Genomic DNA, 27,283 nt, shown 5'->3' on the forward strand with positions numbered 1-27,283 from the left:
CAAACTTCTCCATCTCTGCTGGAGGAAGGAGGCAGTGCCACAGGTTAAGTGATGCAAAGATTGTGACCCTGTGCAAGAACAAAAGCAACCACAGCAATGGTGACAGTTATGGAAGCATTGAATTAAAAGCAAAATTCTGGATTCTGGGAATCTGAACTAAAAATCAAAAATGCTAGAAGGAGTCAGCAGGTCTGGCAGCATCTGTGGAGACAGAAACAGTTAGCATTTCAAGTCCATATGACTTTTCTCCAGAATTTGAAATGTGATGGATTATATAGCTGGAGAGAAGGGTGCAGAAGCAAAGCACTCTAGAAGATCAGGGACAGGAAAAGAGTTCAGGGGAGATTAGACAAAGATGTCATGGACACAAGGCAAAGAAGTTTAATGGCGTAGTTGTGAACGTGAATAGGCTAACAGTAGAACAAGGGCCAGAGCTCTATGAAAGCAACACCAGTTGGCCCTGGGGTGGGTGGATGGGTGGAGTTCATGGTCTGACGCAGAGTTTATGGAAATATTACTCTATTGAGCATCAAGGGAAAAGTATCTGCCCACATGGACTTCATTGGAATACAGATCCTGGCTGGACACATCCACTCTGAATCCCAGTGTTTTAGAACAAAGTAGTACAAATTGACAAAGGTGAACAAATGAAGTCCAAATTCTTTTCACTGATTTCATCACATGGATAAAAGTATTCTATTTAAGCTGCTGCAGAGAATTGGCTGCTTGTTGAAACTGCTTGATGTGATCTATGAGAGGGGCAGATATTCAGCAAGACCTTGGTGTCCTCGTGTGTCAGTCGCTGGAAATAAGCATGCAAGTACAGCAGGCGGTAAAGGTGGCAAATGGTACATTGGCCTTCATAGTGACAGGATTTGAGTATATGAATAGGGATGTTTTACTGCATTTGTATAGGGCACTGGTAAGGCCACACCTGGAGTACCGTGTGCAGTTTTGGTCTCCTTATTTGAGGAAGGATGTCCTCGCAACACGGAGAGTGTGGTGAAGGTTAACCAGGCTGATTCCTGGGATGGCAGGTCTCATATTAGAAACATATTCCCAAATGGTGGTGGAGTCCAGAACTGCGGGTCATAGTTTGACGATAAAGGAGTAAACCCATTTAGAAGGGAGGCAAGGAAAGATTTCTTCACCAGATAATGGTGAATGTGTGAAATTCACTACCACAGAAAGTAGTGAGGCCAAAATGTCTGGATTTCATGAAGAAATTAGACATATGTCTTGGGGCTAAAGGGATCAGGATATTGAATATGATCACAATGAATGGCAGACAAACTCGAATGGCCTACTTCTGCTTCTAGTTTCTATGATCTCCTCTTTCTATGACAAGATGCGCAAGGTCAACTCTGACTGGGTAACATTGGAGCCCTTTGAGATCAGTAGTGTAGTCAAACAAGTTGCATTTGATCACCAACCACTCTTGGAATATTCTGTTGGCTGCTGTCATGTGCTTTCAAGTTGCCTACAAAGCGTGTCTACTTGCATTACCCTAACTGATAGAAAGCTGTTTAGTCTTGCTCATTGGAGATCCAAGACAAAGGTGTGGCAGGTCCTCATCAGTTGCTCTACACTGATGACACCACACAAACATTCCGTACTGAGGAATATCTTCAGCGGCAAATAAAGAAACTCACGCCCGAGTTTAGTTTGACCATCAGCACCAGGAAGACAAGTGACATGGCAGTATAGCAGCAGCCTGGACTATTAGCATTGTTAACATGATGTTGAAAGATAGCTTTACATAAGTCACTGGTGATTGTGGAGCTGACGTATCACTTGATAGTGAAATAAACATAATACTGCAGCTTTGCGCATGTGAAAGTTGTGTGGGGAACAACAATAACTCTGAGGCCAGTACAGACATGTTTGGCGAAGGGACTCTGCTGTAAAACTCACTCTACAAACCATGAGTCAACTAAGCATGCGTCCTCAGCGCTCTCCTCTCCTGAATGTATGCTAGCCAGACGGCAAAATAGTTTGCATCTTCACTTTCTCAGGCGTATCCTCAGTATTACTTGCCAGAGCAAGGTTATCCCTGGAGCGTATTCATTACATCAGAAAACACTTTGCCAAGTCAATGACATCTGTACTGGCTCAGCCACATGTGGATGACAACCATGTATCCAAAGACCTTCATGAATTGGCCACAGTATCAGAGTCAAAAGGATGGGAGGCTGGTTTGCGTGATAGATTGGGCTACATTCACAAACTTTTGTAGTTCATTGCGGTCTTGGGCAGAGCAGGAACCATGCCAAGCTGTGATACAACCAGAAAGAATGCTAACTGTAAAAGTTAGGGAGAGTCATAGCTGACATGCCAAATTTCTTTCGTCTTCTGGGAAAGTAGAGGCATTGGTGGGTTTTCTGAACGATAATGTCGGCATGGGGGGACCAAGACAGGTTGTTGGTGATCTGGACACCTAAAAACTGTTCACGCCTCCACTACAAGGACATTTCTAAATGGGATAGGAAGACTGGACACGACAACTGGGAGACAGTTGCTGATGGCTGTGACTGCTAGAGGCTTAGCAGTCAGGGCTTCGAAGGAGCCGAGCAAAAAACAAGAAGCTCAACTGTGAAAAAAAGGGCATAGAGAGACCAACGACATGCAGGAAAGTAAGCAGTGAAGAGTACATGAATCTGTAAAGACATATAGATATATTAAATGAATGGGCAAAAATTTGGCAGCTGGAGCACTATGTGGGAAAATGTGAACTTCTCCACTTTGACAGGAGAATAGAAAAAGCAGCATATTAAACAGAGAGATATTGCATAATTCTGCAAGACAGAGGGGATCTGTGTGCCCTAATAGATGAATCATGAACTGCTCACATGCAGTACAGCAAGGATAGTAAATGGATTGTTTGTTGTTAAGGGAAATAGAAGATACAAGTCAAGAAGTTTTGCTACAGCTATACTGGTGAGAGCACATTTGGAGTACTGTGTACAGTTTTGGTGTGCTTATTTTAAAAATAGAAACAGTTAAGGTTCACTAAACTGATTCCAGGAATGAAAGGGTTACCTTCTAAGCAAAGGACGTACAAGTTGGGACTGTATAATTGGAGTTTAGAAGAGTGAAAGATGACTTTAACAAAACAAAAACCCTGAGGGCACTTGACGGGATGAATGCTGAGAGGATGATTCCCCTTACGGCAGATATTAAAACAAGGGCACCTTGCTTAAAATAAGGGGGTCTCCCATGCAAGACCAAGATGAAGATAATTTTTCTCTTAAGGGTCATTAGTTTATGGAACTATTTTCCCTAGAGAGCAGTGGAGGCAGGATCATTGAATATTTTTAGATAGATTCTTGATTGACAAGGAGTCAAACAATGCAAGATCAGCAGAAAAATACAGTTGAGTCCACATCAGATCAGCCTGGATCTTACCAAATGGCAGAGCAGGCTAGAGGGGCCAAATAGCTGACTCCTACACCTAATCTGCATGTTTATAGAAGACAGTGAATCATGTACTTGCGCAGCCAATCATCCTCCCCCACATGCAACAGAGACTTCCATGCCAGAGTGCAGCTGCTTGAGCCACAGCAGGTAACACCTAACAGTTGACCAACACAGCTCAAAGCATTGTTGTACAAGACAGAAGACTACCAAACACATACCTTAACACTGTTTTCTGAAGATGTAAGGACTAAGTGCATTGCATAGTGTGACATTAAACTGTGGTTCTTTGGTCTTTGTGGAATTAACAGATTTATATTTAGGTTTTGGCAACTATTTGATTCAAAATAATGGACCAATTGCATACTGGAAATATGAAGATTATGACTGGTCACTATACTTCAAAAAAAAAACAATTAAGTTACTTGCTTGATCACAGTTTGTACAGGCTTCAGAGCGAGTGATTAGGAGTAAATATTAAGCAGGAAAATGTTGGTAAGTTCATATTCATGATCATTATCCTGCTACTGAGTGGGATGATCGGTCAAGAGGAGAATAACAGTGGTCTTCTATTAGTGAATAGCTAACAATACTGTCACTGTTCACATCACCGCCCATTTTCTGAGGTACCAGACATTACTTGCACCTGTGGAAGTATGTTGCAACAAGCAGTGATAAAGAAATGCAAACTAAAATCTGTTACCAGAATCTGCATTCTCATAATTTTTGCAACTATATGTATTATACAGATTTCCCAATGTTACCTTCCTCCAAAGAGATGCATAAAAAATTACTGACAATATTTAGTTACACATCTGAAGAAATCAAAACACACCCAAGTTGCCATCTATAGTTCATTTCCAAAAAAAATGCAGGTCTGCTTTGTTTTGATAAGTAGAATATTTAATATTTTAGACTACTCTTGATGATTATTCCTTAAATCTTACTTTCTTAAATTTGATTCTGGCTTGTCCCTTGCATGTTCGAGATACGTCGGTTCATCTTCAACCACAGGAGTCATTAACGGTTGCGTATCATCTGCCATATTTCAGTCTATTTGGCTCTCTGGTGCTCAATTGCTATGTTTTCATTGGTAGCTGTTCTCTGCAGCCTGTATCATCTAGGCAGATATATACAAAGATAGTTCATAAATAAAGATATTCAAAAGAAACTGTTAAAGCTAGCAAGTACATCAAAAACAAGTTAGGAATGAAAAGATGTAAAGCTCCCACCGTATGTTAAATCACCAACATGGCAACAAATGCATTTTGTGTGAACTCATTGTTACCTTGATTGATAATCCATTTGAACAGATTGTCATCATTGCACCAACACTTATCCATTTTCCTCTCTGAAATATTGCACCTCACCTCCAGCAAATCACCCACAAGCAACAAGATAATCTATAGGTGGAAAACTTTTCAACCCATGTTAGTTTCAATCCAAATTCAAAAGCACTCCAACATCTGCTTCAGTGCTCAGATGATGCTTATGAGAGAATGTTCACTCAAAAAAAAATGAGGTTCAGGTCATTGTTGGCTCCTTTGCTGAAGCAAGTGAAAAAATGAGCTTTTCACTAAACACAGAACCAGGGTTCTATTCCAACCACCTCCCATAGTAAAGCATTTGTCCCTCAATTATCAACAGAGATCCTGGAAACAGGTCCGTTTCTGTATCTAAGGAACTTTCTCTCACTAAAGGCAAAATTCATCTTCATCACCAATATGCCACTCAGCCTTTGACCAACTAACAGAGAGGGAATGAGGACTGGCATCTCAAGTCTGAGCTGAAGGCTGCCGTTTACCAGGCAGCAGTGATCCATGCACCCTGATATGCTGAAACTTGAACAGCCGACAGCACACACCTCAAAGCAATGGCAAAGTACCACTTTGCGATCGAGTCTAACTTGAGTAGAATGGGGATCAAATCTCGCTGGCGTTAATCTGTTTCACATGCTAACCATCTAGCCAACTGAGTTAACTGGTACCCTCCTTCCAGAACTACTTTACTAAAAAAGGTGAGGTACCTTCACAGTTTCTATATTATGAAGCTAAAACTTCTACAAATGTTCTGATCAATTTCCTTCCCTCTCACATTACACTGACTCACACCGCGTTCCATTCACCTATCACCATTGCGCTGAAGTTACATTTGCTCCTGCCCCACACAACCTCTTAAAATTTACGTCTTAATGTTCAAGCCTCTATTATCGCACACCAGCACATCTGTGCAACCTTAGACAATCCTCTGAAAACTTTTCATGGGCCCACCTCCTGCTGACATGATTTTTTAAAAATTACATTTTTAATGATTAAATTCCATACTCAGAATTACCTTGAGAAAAATTGGTTCTACCCTCCAAAGTTGTGCAAGTTACGTGGATTGGCCATGCTATATATGTTATAGGGATAGGGTGAAGGATGGGACCCGGTGTAGGCACTCAGTTAAAGTCGGTGTAGGCACAATGGGCCAAATGGCCTCTTTTGCATTGTAGGGATTCTACGATGGTTCAAAATGATAACTACTGGCCATTTCACACAAACATTTAACAGTGAAAGACAGCAAGTCACACTTCGAAAACAGCAAATTAAACAGGATAATCTAGCAAGGAAAAGCGGTTACAGCATTAACATGCTCATTACAACTTCTATGCAATAAAAAGCAACAGTAGTTAAGCTCCTTTTTCAGAGCTTTTTTCATAGAGATTGACCAAGACACACTGCACGAGCATCACAACAAGGCAATAACTAATTCAGGTTACAATTAGTTACAACTGCAAAAACATCTCAATTGACAGCAGTAACTAATTTTGCATCCAGCACTATACCAACTCAGGTAGCCAATCTAAAAAGAGCAATTAAGTTAATTCAGTTAATCAAATATCATTAGAATCCAAATGATCTATGCATGCAAACCTGGAACTGAATTCTGCACACATCTAAAAGCTCGATAGTGTAACTCTCCTAACCTCTTCAACTTGCTGCAAAAATCAACAGTATCAAGGTACAATAACCGGTGTAGCATGTGAACCTAATGTGATCATTACTGGATCAAAAGTCATCAAGATAACGAGGTCATCTGCGAATGAATGGAGCATGCAGCCTTTGATTTCCCTCAAGGATCTGGGTTCAAAATTCAACCTGGGTAACTTGTACTTATATAGGTGCCTTTAACATAAAAAAAGGTCCAAAGCACTTCAAGAAAGTATAAAACAAAACATGGCACTCAGCCAAATAACAAGACATACAGGCAGATGACATAAGCTTGGTTGACAAAGTTGGAAAGCAAGGCAGAAGGCTGTAGTGATTGAGAAAGCAAATTCCAGACCTTGGGGCCAGGTAGCTGACTGGGGCTACAATAGCACATGATTGCTTTTGATTCCAGTTCTTATGAACAACGTGGATTGGATGGGCTGAGTGACCACTTATGCTGTAACCACTACATGACTGTAACTTTAATATTTTTGAAGCAAATTCATAAATGGGTGAAAAAGCTATTTGTACAAATTTCTAGAAACGGGTCATGGCCGTTGGATCACAAAACAAAATTGGGATCAATAAAATTGAACGGGCTTGCAGGATTTAGTGGCCTTTCCATCAAATCTTTAATTAACTATTACAGCATCTTTAACACAGAAAACAAAGACAGTTTGCAGGTGGACACAGAAATTAATGCCAAGTCAAAGGTAGGGGCAAGGAGATGGGTTGGAAAGCTGATTTTCAAGAGTATAATGTTGATGAAGAGATCAAGGAGAACCCCAGATAACAACACTATTACAAGCAAGTGGAAGGCCAGGATTAACAGCATCAAACATTCACAAGGTTAGAGGGCTGGATGAACTGAGACACAGTGCAGCAAAACTATTTGAATTCACCATGTGGATTTAGAGACAAAGTCAAGAATCTTAATTTTAATGCGTTGATGTATAGGGACACCAAAGGCCAGAAAGGATTTTGGAAATGTGCAAATAAGACAATGGGAATGGGACACAAGCAGATTTTTGATACATCAGAGCTTGAGAGGAAATGGTGAAGATGCTCATGGAAAATGCCTGTCCAGAAGAACCAAAAGCATGTATGAATGTTTCAGCAACATGGATAACTCAATGTGGAATAATGGGCAATCTGCAAAAGTAGAAAAGTTTCGGTGAAAATGTGGAATTTCAAACCAACTAAATCAATATGAAGAATTACTGGGCTTGGAAGGTGCTTTCCGAGGAGCCTTGGTGAGTTCTTGTACTGCATCTTGTAAATGGTAAAACCAGCTGCCACTATTTGCTGATGGTGGAGGAAGTGAATGTTCGTGGAAGGGTTGTCATTCAGGAAAGTTGCAAGTGTGGTTGGAGCTGCAACCATCCAAGCGAGGGGGGAGTATTCCATTGCACTCCTGAACTTGTGTTTCGTACATGCTTTAGGGAGTCAGGAGGTATGTTAATCACCTAACCTCTAACCTGTTCTTATAGCCAAAATTTGTATGGCTAGTCCACTTTAATTTCTGGTCAATGGTAAACCCCAGGGATGTTGATGGTGGAATTTCAGTGATGGAAATGCCACAATGTCAGGGATGATGGTTAGATTTTATTGCTAGAGATGGTCATTGCCTTGTGCTTGTGTGGTGCAAGTGTGTTATTGCCACTTCTTCCCCCCAAGCACTGTGCAGTACTCACTCCTCCCAATTCTGTCATGGACAGATTGATGAACAAGTCGGTGAGGATGAGGTAAAGTGTATTTTTCAATCTTGTTCATTCCTTCAGCAACTGCCACAAACCCAATTCAGCAGCAGGCATGCCCTTTAGGGCTCAGTTTGTGGTGGTGCTACCAAGCTACCTCTTGGCAATGGACATTGAAGTCCCTCACCCAGAGTACATTCTGTACCCTCATCACCCTCAGTGCTTCCTCCAAGTAGCGTTCAACATGTAGGAACATACTGATTTATCAACTGAGGGGAGGCATATATGATAATCAAGGTTTCCTTGCTGGTGTTTTACCTGATGTCATGAGATGTTATGGGATCCAGAGTCAATGATGAAGACTCCCAGGTCAACGCCTCCCAGGCTGTATACCACCGTGCCACCACCCCTGCTGGATCTGTCCTGCCAGTAAGACAGGACACCCGAGGTTTGTCCCATCAGCCTTGTATCACCAGCTGAGGCGAACGGCTTTTCTTTGTCTACTTTATCCAAACCTGTCATAATCTCGTACAGTAATAAATCAAATCTCCCATTGCTGTTCTCCTAGGAACAAAGGAGGCTGACGGGTGATTTGATCATCAGATGAGAGCTGGACCCAAATTTGATTTGACTTTTTATCACATGTATTGCTATACAGTGGAAAGTATTGTTTCTTGCATGCTATATAGACAAAGCATACCATTCACAGAACACATAGGGGAGTAGGAAAACAGAGGGTGCAATTCTGGCTGGTATGATGGGTACTTCAGATATAGATATCTTGTAATGTAAATCAAGACTGAGGTGCCCTTTTGGACTAGTTTTAATCACTGCCTACTCTCCTCTCCAATTCGTCTTATGCATTTTTCTCTCCTCAGAGATTACACATATTGTAATGCATAAGGTATTTCAACAATGTGGACAGGCTAGTTGGATCAGTTGATCTTTTCCAGTCTGTCATTTGTGGTGACATGTCAATTGTTTTGGTTGTTGCAGTTTTATACACTGCTAGGCTACTTTTAAGCTGTTATGCATTATGAACTATAAAGTTCTGATGCAACTTTGGAAATTTTCATATAAAAGAGTCTTGCAAAATTTTAGTAGTGCTTCAGCAATCACAAAGATCAGTTTAATTACACCAGTTGGTCATTTAAAAAAATACCAGCACAATTTGAGCTATACAACAATATAAGAACATAAGAACATAAGAAATAGGAGCAGGAGTAGGCCATCTGGCCCTTCGAGCCTGCCCCGCCATTCAATAAGATCATGGCTGATCTGTCGTGGCTCAGTTCCACTTTCCCGCCCTCTCCCCATAACCCTTAATCCCCTCTCTTATCAAAAACCCATCAACCCGCTTCTTGAAAATATTTAGCGAGGCAGCCTCCACCACTTCAACGGGTAGAGAATTCCAGAGATTCACCACCCTTTGAGTGAAGAAGTTCCTCCTCGACTCCGTTCTAAAACGCCCCCCCCCTTTATCTTGAGGCTGTGCCCCCTAGTCCTACTGTCCTTTCTGACCGGGAAGAGTCTCTCCACCTCTATCCTATCCATCCCATTCATCATCTTATACGTCTCAATGAGATCTCCCCTCATTCTTCTAAACTCTAACGAGTACAAGCCTAGTTTATTCAGCCTCTCCTCATAGCTCAACCCCCTCAACTCCGGTATCAGCCTAGTAAACCTCCTCTGCACTCCCTCCAAGGCCAAAATATCCTTGCGCAGGTGCAGCGCCCAAAACTGCACACAGTACTCCAGCTGCGGCCTCACCAATGCCCTATACAGCTGCAGCAAGACCTCCCTACTTTTATATTCAATCCCCTTCGCTATGAAGGCCAGCATCCCATTCGCCTTCCTGACCACCTGCTGCACCTGCAAGCTGGGTTTTTGCGACTCATGCACAAGGACCCCGAGGTCCCTCTGCACCGTCGCCTGCTGCAGTTTTTCGCCACGTAAGTAATAGTCCTTCCTACCATTCTTCCTTCTAAAGTGGACCACCTCACACTTGCCAACATTAAATTCCATTTGCCATTTCCTGGCCCATTCGCCCAGCCTATCTAGATCCTTCTGCAGACTCTCCACACCCTCCGCACAATTTGCCGTTCCCCCAATCTTGGTGTCATCCGCAAATTTCGACACCCTACACTCGGTTCCCTCCTCCAGATCATCTATATATATGGTAAAAAGCTGAGGCCCCAGCAATATGTACTGATAAGATAGATAAATTTTTGAACAGTAAAGAAAGTAAGGGTGAGCAGGCAGGCAATTGGAGACAAGTGCACAAAAAGATCAGCCATGATCTTATTGAATGGCGCAGCAGGCTCGAGGGGCCAGATAGCCGACTCCTGCTCCTAGTTCTTGTTATGATGTAGTGCCATTAATATAAAACATAAGCTTTATCAAATAAAAACTGATACTGAGCCATAGAAACATTTGGTCAGATGACCCAAAGCTTGGTCAGAAAGCAAGGTTTGAAGAGCATCACAAAATGAGGAAAAGAGAGAGGTCAAGATGAGAGGTTTTGGGAGGAAATTCCAGAGTTCAGGTGCCCAGCAGCTGAAGGCACGCTATCAGTGTTGGAACAATTAAAATTGGGGGTGCACAGAAGGCCAGAGTTGGAGGAGTGCAGGCTGCAGTGGACTGGAGATTACAAACATAAGGAGGGCCAAGGCCAAGGAGAGGTTTGTAAACAAGGATGAGAATTTTAAAATCAAGGCATTTCTCAATGGAGATCCAAACGTAGAAAGCACAGGGCTGTTCGTGAATAAGAATACATCTGGGAATCCAAGTACAATTGCTCTAAAAAGAAAAGTATTTTTGTTTGATATATACCCGCTTCTGAAATATGCGTCCATGTACATGGACACCCACTAATAGCTGAAAACTGGGGCTTAATAAAAAGGTACGTAGAAAAAGTTGCTTTTCACCTGGTCAAAGAATTGAAAACAAAGTGCTGGAAATATTCAGGTAGCATACATAAAAGTCAACCAACATCTGAAAAGCACATGAGACAAGCAAGCAAAATCTACATGTTGGGGTTTTGCACAGAAAAAAAGGCAACATCTGAGAAAAGGTAAACTTGAAGCAGATAAAAATCCCTCACCAGGTTACATCCCTGCATACCAAGCAAAGTTAGGAAAAAGTTAACACAATCCAACTGCTCCAACATCAAGTGGAAAAAAACTTCAGTATTTGGAATCATTCATTTTCCATAGGACTCTTAAATCAGCCTTGCAGGTGGAGGATGTGGTCAAGGCGGCATATGGTGTACTAGCCTTCATTAATCGAGGGACTGAGTTTAGGAGTCGGGAGATAATGCTGCAACTTTATAAGACCCTCCTCATTATCCCACTTGGAGTACTGTGCGCAGTTCTGGTTGCCTCACTACAAGGAGGATGTGGAAGCTATTGAAAGGGTGCAGAGGAGATTTACAAGGGTGTTGCCTGGATTAGGTGACATGCATCATGAGGATAGGTTCAGGGAGCTCGGACTTTTCTCCCTGGAGAGACGAAGGATGAGAGGCTACCTGACAGGGTGGATTCTCAGAGGCTATTTCCCAGGGCTGAAATGGTCGCTACGAGAGGACAGAGGTTTAAGGTGCTGGGGAGTAGGTACAGAGGAGATGTCAGGGGTAAGTTTTTCACTGAGGGTGGTGAGTGAATGGAATCAGCTGCCGTCAGTGATGATGGAGGCGAACTCGTTGGGGTCTTTTAAGAGACTTCTGGACGAGTACATGGGAATTAATGGGATTGAGGATTATAGATAGGCCTGGTAGGTAGGGATGTGATCGGCACAACTTGTGGGCTAAAGGGCCTGTTTGTGCTGTAGTGTTCTATGTTCTATTTTCATGCCTATCTATTTGGCAAAAGATTTGAAGTAGAGACTGCCCTGGAGATGATTTGGCAAAAACCATTGACCGGTGCACTGTGAAGACTGCGACATTTCTTGGTAAAAATTCAAGACTGTGATTGTGAGATGAGGTACAAGCCAGATAACATGATGGTCACATTGAATATTTTTTTAGCAGATTGCCTAACCCAGAAGATACATCCTTAGACCTGTAACTTTATTGACATCAAACTTGAATGTGTTCTTCTAATTTCAGAAGAAACAGCATAAGATTCTATAGTACAGAAACTGTGGAAAGGCATCATCCAAGGATGGCTTGATTCAATTTAGCATGTCCATAACCATGAGGCCATTTGGCCTTATTTGAGTGAGGTAAGCAACGCTTGGGGAGTCATTTTAAAAGACAGGTAGGTCTTGCAAAATCTTTGCAACCTGATTTTCTTCACCACTCATGGGTGTAGATTGGATAAGAAAATTCAATAGACACATTGTATTGGCTGGGGCCAATGGCCTTCTGTTTCTAGTTTCTATGAGATAGCAGAGGCATTCATGTCTACATAAAACTAAATGGAAACGGGAACATGCAAAAAGGACAGAGACTGCTAAAATTATTCCAGTATCTTTTTAAAAAAAAGGAACAATACTAGAAAAGCATAGAGCAATTAACTTAATACTAGTAGGAAGAAAGCTATGAAACAAACGAAATAGAAAAGTATCTAGAAACCAAGAATATCATAAAATTAACATTTCAAACAGCAAGGTTATGCTTGATCAGTCTTATTGAATTCTTTGAAGCACGAGAAGGAACAGAAAAGGGATAATGGAGCGGTTGCAAAATGCATGCGTTTTTAAAAGGCCTTCAATAGACTAACAGGATTTTAGAACTTTTGCTGATTAAGGCGAGTGGTATGGAGATGCAACACAAAAGAAAGGGGAAGCTATATATAAGGGACAATGGACTGGTGATGGGGTAGGGCAAGGTGAAGAAAGGTGCGAAGGGATTCATAAGAAGCATAAATCTGTTGGACTGTTATGTCTGTGCTGATAATTCTATGTAGGATCCTTATAAAACTGAGCCATTGAGAAATCAACGTGAGATGCTGCTGTCCATCTAATATGCCTCAAAATTGACAGCAAAAACTCTGCTTTAGAAACATGCAACAGAAACAGATTCCAAAACGAGGCCCGCAAAACAGCAGCATATTTATATACACCTTTAACATAATGAAGTAATGAAGTGTCTAAAGAAACTTCACATAAGCGCAATAAGCATAATTTGATACAGGGTCGCATAACCAAAAGCTTTGTCAAAGAGGTAGGTTTTAAGGGAGGAAAACAAGGTATGAAGGCGGAGAAGTATTGGGAAGGCATTTGAGAGCTTGAGGTGTAGGCAACTGAAGGCGGCATAGACACTGATGGTGCAGCAATTAAAATTGAGGATGCGAACAGATCAAAATTAGAGTATAGATACCTCAAAGTCTGTAGGCTGCAACAGGAGAATCCAAATAGAGGGGGGGCCATGGAGGGATTGGAAGTGCGTTACAGAGTCCAGCATCTTCAGGGTTGTAATTGTCTTCTGCATCAAGCACGCAGAGTGGCAAAAATATCCTGGAGACATCGTAAGCCAACTCAAGGTTTAAAAAGGCAAGTGCACAGATCAGGGATGGAATCTAATCTGTATACAATATATTAGCGGGATAAAAATATTTTACAGATTGGATGTCAGTTAACCTGAGAACCATTCCAAGTAAAGAACTATTTTAATTTATTGCTTGCCACTTTTCAAAAGTTTAATCATCTATCATTCTGCCCAAGACCACAGGAAACCACAAAGGATCACGAATGTAGCCAAGTCCACCACACAAACCAGCCTCCCATCCACCAACTCTGTCCACACCTACCACTGCCCTGACAAAACAACCAGCATAATGAAGGGCCCCACGCACCCCAGGCACACCCCTCCAGTTTCTTCCACCAGGAAAAATACACAAAAGTCTGAGGTCACACACCAACCGACTCAAGAACAGCCTCCTCCCCGCCACCCGATACTTGAATGGACCCACCTCATACCAAATCGATCTTTCTCCACACCCTAGCTATGATTTGATTTATTGTCACATGTATTAGCATACAGTGCAAAGTATTGTTTCTTGCACGCTAAACAAAGCATACTGTTCATAGTGAAGGAAACAACAGTGTGCAGAATGTAGTGTTACACTCATAGCTAGGGTATAAAGATCAACCTAGTGCAAGGTAGGTCCACTCAAAAGTCCGACGGCAACAGGAAGAAGCCATTCCTGAGCCGGTCGGCATGCGAACCCAGACGTCCCCATCCTCTTCCTGACAGAAGGAGGAAGAGAGCATGTCCAAGGTGCATGGGGTCCCCAACCACACCAGCTGCTCTGAGACAGCGGGAAGTGTAGACAGAGTCAGAGTCAACGGATGAGAGGCTGGCCCGTGCGATAGACTGGCCACTCAGTCCTTTGTAGCTTCTTGTTATTTTTGGCAGAGCAGGATCATACCAAATTGTGACACAACCAGAAAGGATGCTTTCGATGATGCATCTGAAAAGTTGCATTGTTCCAACTGACACAACCATGTCAGTTGTGGCTGACATGCCAAATTTCCTTAGTCTTCTGAGAAAGTAGGTGCTGGTGGGCTCTTGTAACTATATTGCCGGCATGGGGAAGGACTAGGACGGGTTGTTGGTGACCTGGACACCTAAAAATTTGAAGCTCTCGATGCTTTCCACTTTGATGTAGACAGGGGCATGCTCTCCACTAACTTCCTGAAGTCAATGACACGCTCCTTCATTTTGTTGACATTGAGGGAGATTATTGTCGTCGCACCAGTTCACCAGATTCTTGATCTCATTCCTGTACTGTGTCTTGTCATCGTTTGAGATCCGATCCACCACACAGTGTTGTTGTCAGCAAACTTGAAAATCGAATTGGAGGGGAATTTGGCCACACAGTCATAGGTGTATAAAGGAGAATAGTAGGGGGCTGAGAACACAGCCTTGTGGGACACCAGTGTTGAGGATGATCTAGGAAGAGGTGTTACCACCTATCCTTACTGATTGTGGTCTGTGGGTTAGGAAGTTCAAGATCCAGTCGCACAGAGAGGAGCCAAGGCCCAGGCCACAGAATTTGGAGGTGAGTTCTGTGGGAATAATAGTGTTGATTGCTGAACTGTAGTCAGTAAAAAGGAATCTGACATAGGTGTCCTTGTTACGTAGGTGTTCCATGATTGAGTGCATGGCTAGGGAGATGGCATCTGCTGTGGACCTGTTGTGGCAGTAGGCAAACTGTAGTGGACCCAGGTAGTCCAGGGAGGCTGGAATTGATTCATGCCATGACTAGCCTTTCGAAGTACTTCATAATGATGGATGTCAAGCCACCGGACGATAGTCATTGAGACATACTGCTTGGTTTCTTAGATACTGGGATGATGGTTGTCTTCTTTAAGTAGATAGGGACCTCAGATTGCTGTAAAGAGAGGTTGAAGATGTCTGAATATCCCTGTCAGTTGATCCACGTGGTTGTTTGAGTACCCCATCTGGGCTAGTCACTTTTCATGGGTTGACCTTCAAGAAAGCTGCTCTGACATCTGCAATGGTGACCCCAGATACAGGTTCATCCAGGGTGAAGGGCATGCTCCCATCGAGCGTAGAATGCATCAGGGAGGGGTGCATTGGAGTCGGCGATTTTACATGTCTTCATCTTGTAGCCTGTCTTGCAGACCTTGCCATAGTCAGCGGGAGTCCACGTGGCTAGCTTGGGACTTAATTTGGTACGGTACTGTCTTTTAGCATCTTTGATGGATCTCCTTAGATCGTATCTGGCTCTTTTGTAGGACAGTCACCTGACTTGAACACCTCATACCTGGACTTTAGCAAGCACTGAATATCCCTGTTCAATGGTTTCCATTTGAGGAACACGCAGATAGATCATGTATCCTGGAAAAGATTTGGATTATTTTCCTTTCTGTCACTGGTGTCTCTGGCCTCTTAAGGTCAAACCAAATAAACAAACTCAAGTTAAATCAGGACAAAGTAAAAGGGGAAGCTCCCCAAAAGGAGCAGGAACAGCCTGAACAAAATCAAAGTACAAAGGAAACTTGAAAACAAATTAAAATCTGATTATTAGGTTTGATAATGCAGCCCCTGCGGTGCCCAACGGGCACGGAAGACGATGTACTGTTGTGCTTGGCTAATCCTCACCTTGAGTTGGTCTTCTATATTTATTTGGCTGCACTGAGTGACACTGGTTACTTGACTCATGGAGCATACAGTGGGCATATCAACCTATTGTTGGAGTTTCTTTGATGAAGGGAAGTGGATGGAATCTCTGATGGTGGGGCCTAACTGACATAAGAACATAAGAAATAGGAGCAGGAGTAGGCCAATAGCCCTTCGAGCCTGCCCCGCCATTCAATAAGATCATGGCTGATCTGAAGTGGATCAGTTCCACTTTCCTGCTTTCTCCCCATAACCCTTAATTCCCTTGTCTATCAAAAACCTGTCTATCTACCCGTGACTTAAATATATTTAGCGAGGTAGCCTCCACCACTTCAACAGGCAGAGAATTCCAGAGATTCACCACCCTTTCAGTGAAGAAGTTCCTCCTCAACTCCGATCTAAACTGCACCCCGCTCCCCCCAATCTTGAGGCTGTGCCCTCTAGTCCTGCTATCCTTTCTAAGTGGGAAGAATCTTTCTACCTCTACCCTATCTATCCCCTTCATTATCTTATATGTCTCTATAAAGATCCCCCCTCATCCTTTTAAACTCCAACGAGTACAGACCCAGTCTATTTAGTCTCCCTTCATCGTCCAACCCCCTCATCTCCGGTATCAGCCTAGTGAACCTCCTCTGCACTCCCTCCAAGGCCAAAATATCCTTGCGCAAATGCAGGGACCACAACTGCACACATTACTCCAGTTGCGCCCTCACCAGCGCCTTGTACAGTTGCAGCAAGACCTCCTCGCTTTTATATTCTATCCCCCTCGCTTTGAAAGCCAACATTCCATTCGCCTTCTTGATCACCTGCAGACTGGGTTTTTGCGATTCATGCACAAGGACCCCCAGGTCCCTCTGCACCGTAGCATACTGCAACATTTCACCCTTTAAATAATAATCCCTCCTACTATTATTTCTACCAAAGTGGATAACCTCACATTTGCTAACATTATAGTCCATCTGCCAGGTCCTCACCCACTCACTCAGCCTATCCAGATCTCTCTGCAGACTTTCCATGTCTTCCACACAATTTGCTTTTCCACTCATCTTTGTGTCATCAGCAAATTTTGTTACCCTACACTCAGCCCGCTCCTCCAGATCATCTATGTAAATGGTCAACAGTTGAGGCCCCAGCACCGATCCCTGCGGCACTCCACTAGTCACCAACTGCCAACCAGAATAGCACCCATTGATTCCAACTCTCTGCTTCCTATTAGACAGCCAATCCTCTATCCATGCTAACACCTTACCCCCAACTCCTTGCACCCTAACCTTTTGTGAGGCACTTTATCAAATGCCTTCTGGAAATCTAAAAACACCACATCCACCGGTTCCCCTCTGTCTACCACACTAGTCACATCCTCAGAAATCCAATAAATTTGTTAAACACGACTTCCCCTTCACGAATCCGTGCAGCATCTGCTTGATCAAACCGTTCTTTTCTAGATGCCTTGCTATTTCTTCTTTGACGGATTCTAGCATTTTCCCAACTATGGACGTTAAACTAACCAGCCTATAATTTCCTGCCTTTTGTCTGCTATCTTTTTTAAACAGCGCTGTAACATTAGCCGTTTTCCAATCTTCCGGCACTTCCCTGGAGTCTAGCGAATTTTGATAAATAATTACTAAGGCATCTGCTATCACCTCTGCCATTTCTTTCAGAATGTTGGGATGCATTCCATCCGGTCCCAGGGACTTGTCTACCTTCAGTCCTGTTAGTTTATCAAGCACTACGTCTCTAGTGACATTAATTGCATTAAGGACCTCATCTCCTACCACCCTTCCATCTTTAATATTCGGCAAGCTATTTGTGTCCTCCTCCGTGAAGACCGACACAAAAGACTTAATTAAACCCTCAGCCATTTCCTCGTCACCCACCACTAAATCCCTCCTCTCGTCCTTCAAGGGTCCAACATTCACTCTAGCCTGTCTCTTCTTTATATATACCCTCCCCAAGAAGTTCTTTTGGGGACTTCTGGATAACTCTCCCTCTTGAGACGTGGTTCTGCTGGGGATACAGTGTTTTGTTGACTACAAGACCTGAATGCAAGTCTAAGTGATTCACTATTAGAATCATTCTTCAGTTTGAGATTAGGGCAGGTGTAGGTTGCCCTCCTCAGTGGTTTTATAGAGGGACTTCCATACTGTTGTCCTCATGAGATTATGAGGTTCTATTTCAGGTATCAATGAGTTTCTTCATGTTTCAGTGAATTTTTCCTAAATTCAGAACTCAACTTATACCAGAACAAAACCAAAGTGGATTGTGTGTCTCAAATTTGCCACCCATCTAGAGTTTCGTGAAAATACTACCACCAGCCAAAACAAGGTACCCAACAATAGCGCGTGCGCAGAATCCAATTACATTTACAAGATATAAATTTCACCTCACAGCTTCTTTTCAGCAGTATTGCAGCAAGCAATTTCAAGTTTCCTAAGCCCCATAGCATTCAGGTACTTGGATAAGTGGATAATTTAAGTAAATGGAGATTGTCACATTTACATTATACTCCAGCTGCCACTTTTTTGCCCACTCATTTCACCTATTTGCTTTCCAGCATCAGTGTCCACCCGAACTTACTTTCCCACCTGCCTTTGTATCATTAGCAGATTTGACTACAATACATTTGGTCCCTTCAACCAAGTCATCAATATAGGTTGTAAAACATGAGGCACCAGCACTGACCTTTGTAGCACTTAACTAGTTACTAACCTTACTAGTTACTAACGGTTAGTTTAACGTCTGTTGTAGGTAAAATGTTAGAATCCGTCATCAAGGAGGAAATAGCGAGGCATCTTGAGGGGAATTGCTTGATAGAGCAGACGCAGCACGGTTTCGTTAAGGGAAGTCGTGTCTGACAAATTTATTGGAGTTCTATGAGGATGTGTCTAGGGCGGTGGATAGAGGAGAGCCGGTGGATGTGGTCTTTCTTGATTTTCAGAAGGTGTTTGACAAGGTACCTCACAAGAGGTTATTGCAGAAGGTAAGGGGGCATGGAGTTGGGGGTAGGGTGTTAGCGTGGATAGAGGATTGGTTGTCAAATAGGAGGCAGAGTGGGGGTTAATGGGTGCTATTCGGATTGGCGGTTGGTGACTAGTGGAGTGCCCCAGGGGTCGGTGCTGGGGCCTCAGCTATTTACCATTTATTTAGATGATCTGGAGGAGGGAACCGAGTGTATGGTGTCGAAATTTGCTGATGACACCAAGATTGGTGGAACGGCAAATTGCGCGGAGGATGTGAAGAGTCTGCAGAAGGATCTAGATAGGCTGGGCGAATGGGCCAGGGACTGGCAAATGGAATTTAATGTTGGCAAGTGTGAGGTGGTCCACTTTGGTAGGAATAATGGTAGGAAGGACTATTACTTACGTGGAGAAAAACTGCAGCAGGCGACGGTGCAGATGGACCTCGGGGTCCTTGTGCATGAGTCGCAAAAACCCAGCCTGCAGGTGCAGCAGGTGGTCAGGAAGGCGAATGGGATGCTGGCCTTCATATCGAGGGGGATTGAATATAAAAGTAGGGAGGTCTTGCTGCAGCTGCATAGGGCATTGGTGAGGCCGCAGCTGGAGTACTGTGTGCAGTTTTGGTCGCCGCACTTACGCAAGGATATTTTGGCCTTGGAGGGAGTGCAGAAGAGGTTTACTAGGCTGATACCGGAGTTGAGGGGGTTGAACTATGAGGAGAGGCTGAATAAACTAGGCTTGTACTCATTAGAGTTTAGAAGAATGAGGGGAGATCTCATTGAGACGTATAAGATGATGAATGGGATGGATAGGATAGAGGTGGAGAGACTCTTCCCGGTCAAAAAGGACAGTAGGACTAGGGGGCACAGCCTCAAGATAAAGGGGGGAGCGGTTTAGAACAGAGTTGAGGAGGAACTTCTTCACTCAAAGGGTGGTGAATCTCTGGAATTCTCTGCCCGTTGAAGTGGTCGAGGCTGTCTCGCTAAATATTTTTAAGACGCGGGTTGATGGGTTTTTGATAAGCGAGGGGATTAAGGGTTATGGGGAGAGGGCGGGAATGTGGAACTGAGCCACGACAGATCAGCCATGATCTTATTGAATGGCGGGGCAGGCTCGAAGGGCTAGATGGCCTACTCCTGCTCCTATTTCTTAAGTTCTTATGTAACATAAAAGTTGTTCATTTATCCTGACTCTGTTACCTGACAGCCAATTATCTGTATTAATTTGTTATCCTCAATACTATGAGTTTTTATTTTGTGCACTAACTTTTTGATGTGGCACCTTGGAAATCGAAATGCACTTTATTGTCTTTTATCCACCATGCTTACTACATCCTCAGAATTCTAATGAAGTTGTGAAACACTGTTCTCCTTTCATGAAAGCCACGTTGACTGATTATTTTATCATTTTCTGAATGTCCTGCAATGTTCTTAACAGTGGATTCCAGTATTTTCCCCACTGACAGATGTTAGGCTAACTGGCCAAGAGTTTCACACTTTGTCTCCCTTCATTCTTGAATCGAGGTGCTAATGTGTGTATTTTCTAATCTGTTAGGTCCCTTCCAGAATGTAGGGAATTTTGGAAGATAACAACCAATGCATCTATGATCTCCACAGCTACTTCCTCTAATATTCCTTTATCTTATTGAAATACAGGCCATCAGCTCCTGGAGACCTGTCAGCATTTAGCCCCATTAGTTTTCCAGTACTTTCTTTTGACAATTTTAGGTTCCTCCCTCCCTTTTGTTCTTTAAATTTTTTATTCTTGGGCTGCTTGTGTCTTTTCCCATGCACACAAAAATACTTGTTCAAAATATCCACCATTTTGTTGCTTTCCTATTGATTCCTTAGCCTCATTCTCTTAAGGATCAACATTTACTTCAACTTTTTATATTTCTTGCTAATTTCTTCCTCATTTTAAGTCAACGTTTGCTAGATTCTAAAATGTTCCCAGTCTTCACGCCTACCACTAATCTTTGTAGCATTGTATACCATTTATTTTGATACCATCCTTAAGTTCCTTCATTTACCACAGTTAGTACTTCCTTCTCAAGAACCTCTCTTTTTCATTGAGGTTTGCAGATGTACATAATGAAAGTGAAATTTGAACTTAGTTCTATCCATAAGGAATACGTACACACCTTTTAAACAGGTATCCAGAACTCCTTGTTCATTTTCTCCACCCTCCACACAAGGTTTTTAAACTATTTACTTTCAATTGTCAGCAGTGGCTAGAGACATGGATTAAAAGTTGGAACTAACTTCATTTGTTCAGTAATCATAACTAGTTACTATGGCACCTGGACTAATCCAAATCAGTGCTTATAGAAAAAAAACAAAATTGCCTGCCATCCACTTTCTGCATTTCTACCACTGGTTTGAAATTTAATAAACATAGTCCAATCATATATCTTTTCCAGAACAATCCAATTGCAAAAGTACAATTTTAAAAGTCAAAAAGCCTCTCACAAATAAGTTCTCCAATACTTCAACTTGTAGTTATGATTTATGACTCGTGTAGAAACTACATTTATACTGCCATTTTTGGACCAAAGAAGAAACAGCGCAATTCAAGCGTGTGCATAGCAGGATCAGATGGACACATTGGGATGTCAGACTAAAAAGCACCGCCAACAAGTTATATTTAGTTATACTAGAAGTTCCGTATTCTTCGTTAAAATTTCAGAAAAACGTAGACCAATCTAAAAATCATGCTTAAACCAATCATACCTTTGTATATATCCTGGATCAGAAACCAAATTGATTACAAATTCAAGAAATCCGAGAAAAGATGTAAATATACCCTAAAGAACAGATGCACAGACGAAACCGAACCAATTTCACGACGATATAAGCAGCCAACTTCTAAACAGGTATTTGAAAGTATCTCTTGACTTAGGCTTGGAGAGGAAGTGAGGAATAATACTTTCATATCTGCTGTGTCGGCAAAAATCTTAACAATTTCAATAAGCTTTAAATTAAAGGTCTGGTCAGCTTCGCTCCAAAGTGAGGAGTAACACTTATCTCCAATGGTAGTGGGCTTCAAAGGTCACCGGGAATGGGGGTAGGGAGAAAGGAAAACGGATCAAAAACAAATTGAATTGGGCCCTCACCCCATCGCACTGGTGAAGTGGTGACTGGAACATGATTCGGGTGGATATCGGTCTGATTTTGCCCCTGGCTAACGCAGTGACACAAACATCCAGACGCACTAGAACGGAGAATTTGCTCGTCATGTAGCCAAATGAAAATCTGCACTTGGGAAAGCAAAAGTTTCCGCAGCACTGAAGCCAGAAACGGGAGGCTAAGCTGCTGTGTCCCACACCTGCCTCTTGTATTGACTGCAGCTTGCAGTCTGCTCCTTTCTCTGAGGGGCTGAGCTGGAAGCAGCGCTGCACGTGCCCAGCCTCACCTGCTCCAGCCACCGCTACTGCTACCCCCCGATCTGCCAGTCTGCACCGGCGTACTTCAACGCCCCGGCCAACTCCAGTGGAACTACACTTCCCAGCAGGCTTTACCACCTGGGCAGTTAGCAACACAGCGGGGCTTTTAAAAAAAATGTCCCAGCCCCGGTGTCAGCCTCACCTTTAATTAACAAGCGCCGTTTGGCGGCCCCGCTCACGGCCTTCCCGGTGACCGTTGCCGCTGAAGCTGGCTCGCGGCAGGAAGCTCGGGGTCACGTGAGAGAACCAGCCGGGTCTCGATCCGCGCGGAGTGTCACGTGATGTGCCTGAGCTGAGCTCAGTGGGAATCAGAGATTGGCCACTGGGCTCAGAGGCCATTCAGCCTGTCCTGTCTCTGTGTGCCCTCTCAACAGCAACCCAACTTGGTCCCACTCTGTCTTTTCCCACGGCCCGACATCTTTTTCCCTTCAGCTAATTATCCAATCGCCTACTTTGAAAACCGATTGAATCCTCCACCAAACACTGTGGGAGTTCATTGTGTGAAACCACTCACTGTGTTAAAACAAAAGTTTCTTGGCTCTTTTGGTTTATCAATCTTCCCGCTATTGCTGAACATTTTCTGCCTATCTCCTGCGTCCAGACCCTCGTCATTTTCAATACTTCATCAAATTTCTTATGCACAGACCCAACTTCATCAGTCTATCCATGTAACTGAAGTCCCCAAAAGCATTTTTGTAAATATTTTCCTGCATTCTTTTCTAATCCCTTCACGTCCTTCCATCTGTAGTGTCAATATTCAAGTAGAAGCTGACACAGATTTGTCATAGCTTCCTTTTGCACAGTATGTCCATCTGCAGCTGTTTCATCAATGGCATCATAAGATTAGAAAAGGGATGATTCATTGATGATTGTGCAATGTTCAGCATCATTTGTGTCCATATGCAGGAAGACTTGGACAACATTCAGACTTGGGCTGATCAGTGGCAAGTAATAATCACATCACACAAGTGCCAGGCAGTGATCACTGAAAGGAGAGAGACCAAAAATCTCTCCTTGACTTGCAATGGCATTATCATCACTGAGTCCCCCAACATCAATACTCTGGGGTTTATCATTGACCAAAAACTGAACTGGACCGTCCACATAAATACTGTGGAAGATTGCTAGCTACAAAAACAGGTCAGAGTTGGGAGTTCCATCGGGAGTAACTCAACTCCTGACTCGTCAAAACCTGTCCATCATCTACACAGCACATGCCAGGAATGTAATGGAATATTTTCCTGGATAAGTGCAGATCCAACAACACACAAGAAGCTCAACAACATCCAGGACAAAGCAGTCCGCTTGATTGGCATCCTGATCCATCACCTTAAACATTAACTCCCTCCATCACAGATGTACAGTGGCAACATGTGTACCATTACAAGATGCACTGCAGCAACTTGCCAAGGCTCCTTCAACAGCTTCTTCCAAACCCCTGACCTCTATCACCTGGACAGATGAGCAGCAGATGCATGAGAACACCATAACCTTCAACTTCTGAAACTCACTTCCTAACAACACTGTGGATGTACTCACATTACATGGATTATAGTGGTTCAAGAAGGCAGCTCACCATGACCATTTCATGAGCAATTAGGGATATCTTTTCTCCCTCCTTTAGAGCAAAACAAATAAACTAACTCAAATTAACTTAGGGACAAAGTAAAAGAGGCAGCTCCCCAAAAGAAGGGGGAACAGTCCAATATTTATGAGCAATTAGGGATAGGCAACAAATGCTGGCCTAGCTAGAGATGCCCGCATCTCACAAAGGAATAATTTTCAATAGCTATTTATAAAATTTAGAACCCTATATGTCTGTTAACCACTTCCTCAACCGACCTCAACATCTTTTCCCAATGTATATATGTGAACCTCCTGTCTTTCTGTTCCTGCACCCCCTCTCGGATTGTGTTCTTAAGGGAAATGCAAGAGAGGAGGAACTTAAATACTACACCAGCGCTCGAGAAAAACTAACGAGAATGATCCTTAAAAGGCTAACAGATCCTCTGGGCCTGATGACCTGCACACTAGTTTCTTAAAAGAAGTAGATGCAGAGAAAGTGGATGTGTTCATTATAATCTTCCAAACTTCCCTGGATTCTGGAAAGTTCCTAAAGGAAATTAACTGTTGACAAATTTATATAAATTATTTGAGAATGTAATAAGCAGAGTGGACAAAAGGGAATCAGTAGATGTGTAAGGGGATTTCCTGGGGTTTCCCTCAGGGGGGTCTTGTATTCAGCCAAACCCAGATAGCACAAAGATTTATGAAAGACAGTATGCAGTTAAAGACATTATTTATTTGACCAACATGTATTGGGAGAGAGACAGTCAGAGCATTCCAACTTCTCTTTGATGTTGCATCACATTAGCACAACAGACATACAGTTCTGAAGATTTGATCCTCCTGCCCAAGCTAGATGGTCCAATTACATTAATACTTTATTTACTTTGGTCAATAGCATTCTACCTTCTAGCAGACTTAGGAAGTCATTTGTTAACTAAACGCAGAGATTCTTCCCTCCGTTGCCTAGTAACCTTACCTACGCAAATCCGATTGTTCAAGGGTTATTCCTAACACCTGCAGTCCTGGAAACAAGAAGGGAGTCATCTTTCTTGTCTGTTTTCTGTCCCCTCTATCAGTGGAGCCTGAGTATGTCTATTCATTGCAGCTAGAAGCTGAACATTTCTATTCAAATCAAAAACCTTGGTTGCTTGTAGCTGCCTGGCCTGCCCCTGACAATAGGGTATATGCTGTATACTTCATTGTTCCAAAAGAATGCAGTCTGTCTAATTAAATTTATTTTCCATTATGCCAAGGGCTAACTTGGTTGTTGGCCAAAGCTTATAAGAAAATACAAAAATACAGTTTAAATCTGAAATGATTACACGTGTTTATACAGACAATACCTCCATATAAGTGAGGCACATTGTGATATCTTGATATATACAAGGGACACTGTGGTCCCTATTTTAAACTAATCTACTTTGTTTTAATAGTTTCAGAAATCTCGGGCTTCTGCATCCTTTGCTACAAGATGTGGTGTATTTCAACTTTCAAAAGGCATTTGATAGGGTTAACACAAGTTAAGAGAGCATCGTGTTTGGTCTAATATATTAGCATGGATAGAGAATTGGCAATTTGTTAGGACACAGGTTGGCAAACAATAATTAGTGCTGCAGGAATCAGTACTGGGGCCACATCTGTTTACAAACTATATTAATGACTTGAATGAAAGGACCAACTGTATTGTAGTCAGATTCATTGATGATATAAAGCCAGGTGGAAAATCAAATTGAAGAGAACAAAGTCTGCAAGGGATATAGTCAGATTAGAGGGATAGGGAAGAGATGGTGGCACCATGGCAATGTCACTGGTCTGGCAATCCAGAGAACAAGCTTAATGCTCTGGGGAAATGGGTTTAAATCTCACCAAAGCAACTGGTGGAATTTAAATTCAATCCATAAAATCTGGAATTGACAGCTAGTCAGCAATAGTGACTATGAAATTATCATCAATTGTTATAAAAATAATCTGGTTCACTAATGGAAAGGAAACTGCCATTCTTATCTGGTTTAGCCTACCTCTGACTCCAGACCCATAGCAATGTGGTTGACTGTCAACTACCTTGTGAAATGACCAAGCAAGGCATTCAGTTCAAGGGCAATTAGGGATAGGCAACAAATGCTGACCTTGCCAGCAATATGCGCATTCCATCAAACGATAAATGTTAACAAAAAAGAGTGAATGGGCATAAAATTGGAATACAGTGTTGGAAAATGTGAGACTGTCTGTTGGTAGGAAGAAAAGAGTTTGCAATAAAGTAGAATCAGAGTGTCCTCACACATGAATCACAAAAGACTAGCATTCAGGTATAGCTAATATTTAGGGAGGCAATTGGAATGTTCATGATGGAGTATAAATTAAGGACATCCTACAACTATATCAGACATTTGTATGACTATGCTTAGAGTACAGTTTTGGTCTCCTTACTTTAGGAGAAATGGACATGCTTGCACTGGAGGCAATTCAGAGATGGTTCACTAGGTTGATTGCTGGGATGCAGAAGTAGTTTTATGAAGAAAGTTTGAGCACGTTGGGCTTACATTTACTGGAGTTCAGAAGAATGGGAAGTAATCTTATTGTAGCACATAAGACTCTAAAAGTCTTGATAGGGTAGAAGCTGAGAATGTTTACATTCTTGGGGAAGTCTAGAACTAGGGAACACAGTTTCAAAGTAAGGGGTCACCCACTTTAGATGGAGAGAAGGAATTTCTTCTTTCAAAAGGTTGTTAATCTTTGGAATTCTCTACCCCTGACAGCAGTCGTGGCTGGATCATTGAAAATATTTAAAGCTGAGTTAAGCAAATTCTTGATTAACAAGGAAGTCGAAGGTTATGGGAGTGCAGTGGAAACTGGCAAGAAAATGAAGTTAAAGCCACAATCAGATCAGCCATTAACTTACTGAATAGTGGAGCAGACTTAAGAGGCCAAATGCATACTCCTGCTCCTACTTCTTATGTTGTTATCTTTCAAGCGATATAAATAAACAAGCTAATTTGGTATTTTATCTCATTGCTCACCCGTATGCTCTTGCTGTACACAAATTAGCTGTTGTGCTTCCCTAACAAAACTTACATTTCAAAAGTACTTCATTGGCAATGAAGTGTTTTTGGACATCCTGAAGATATGGAAGGCAGTATAGAACA

General features: G+C 42.5%; 1 protein-coding gene across 6 annotated transcripts in view; it reads right to left on the reverse strand.

Annotated features, from left to right (window-relative positions):
- The window catches only part of slc38a9 (solute carrier family 38 member 9), an 83,049-nt gene extending 60,241 nt beyond the window's left edge, over positions 1–22,808 (reverse strand). The window contains exons 1-2 of one of the 6 annotated variants that reach the window (XM_080185980.1): positions 22,714–22,808; positions 4,362–4,534 (exon numbers count right to left, since the gene is read on the reverse strand). In XM_080185980.1, the coding sequence (XP_080042106.1) occupies positions 4,362–4,459 (98 nt within the window). In that variant the 5' untranslated portion in view covers positions 4,460–4,534; positions 22,714–22,808. The other 5 variants (XM_080186024.1, XM_080185999.1, XM_080185989.1 and 2 more) reach the window with 5 other exon arrangements.
- Positions 22,809–27,283: the final 4,475 nt, after the last annotated feature.

The sequence above is a fragment of the Carcharhinus amblyrhynchos genome, chromosome 1 (genome assembly GCF_965287045.1).
Source record: "Carcharhinus amblyrhynchos chromosome 1, sCarAmb.v2.hapA, whole genome shotgun sequence".
NCBI classification, from domain to species: domain Eukaryota; kingdom Metazoa; phylum Chordata; class Chondrichthyes; order Carcharhiniformes; family Carcharhinidae; genus Carcharhinus; species Carcharhinus amblyrhynchos.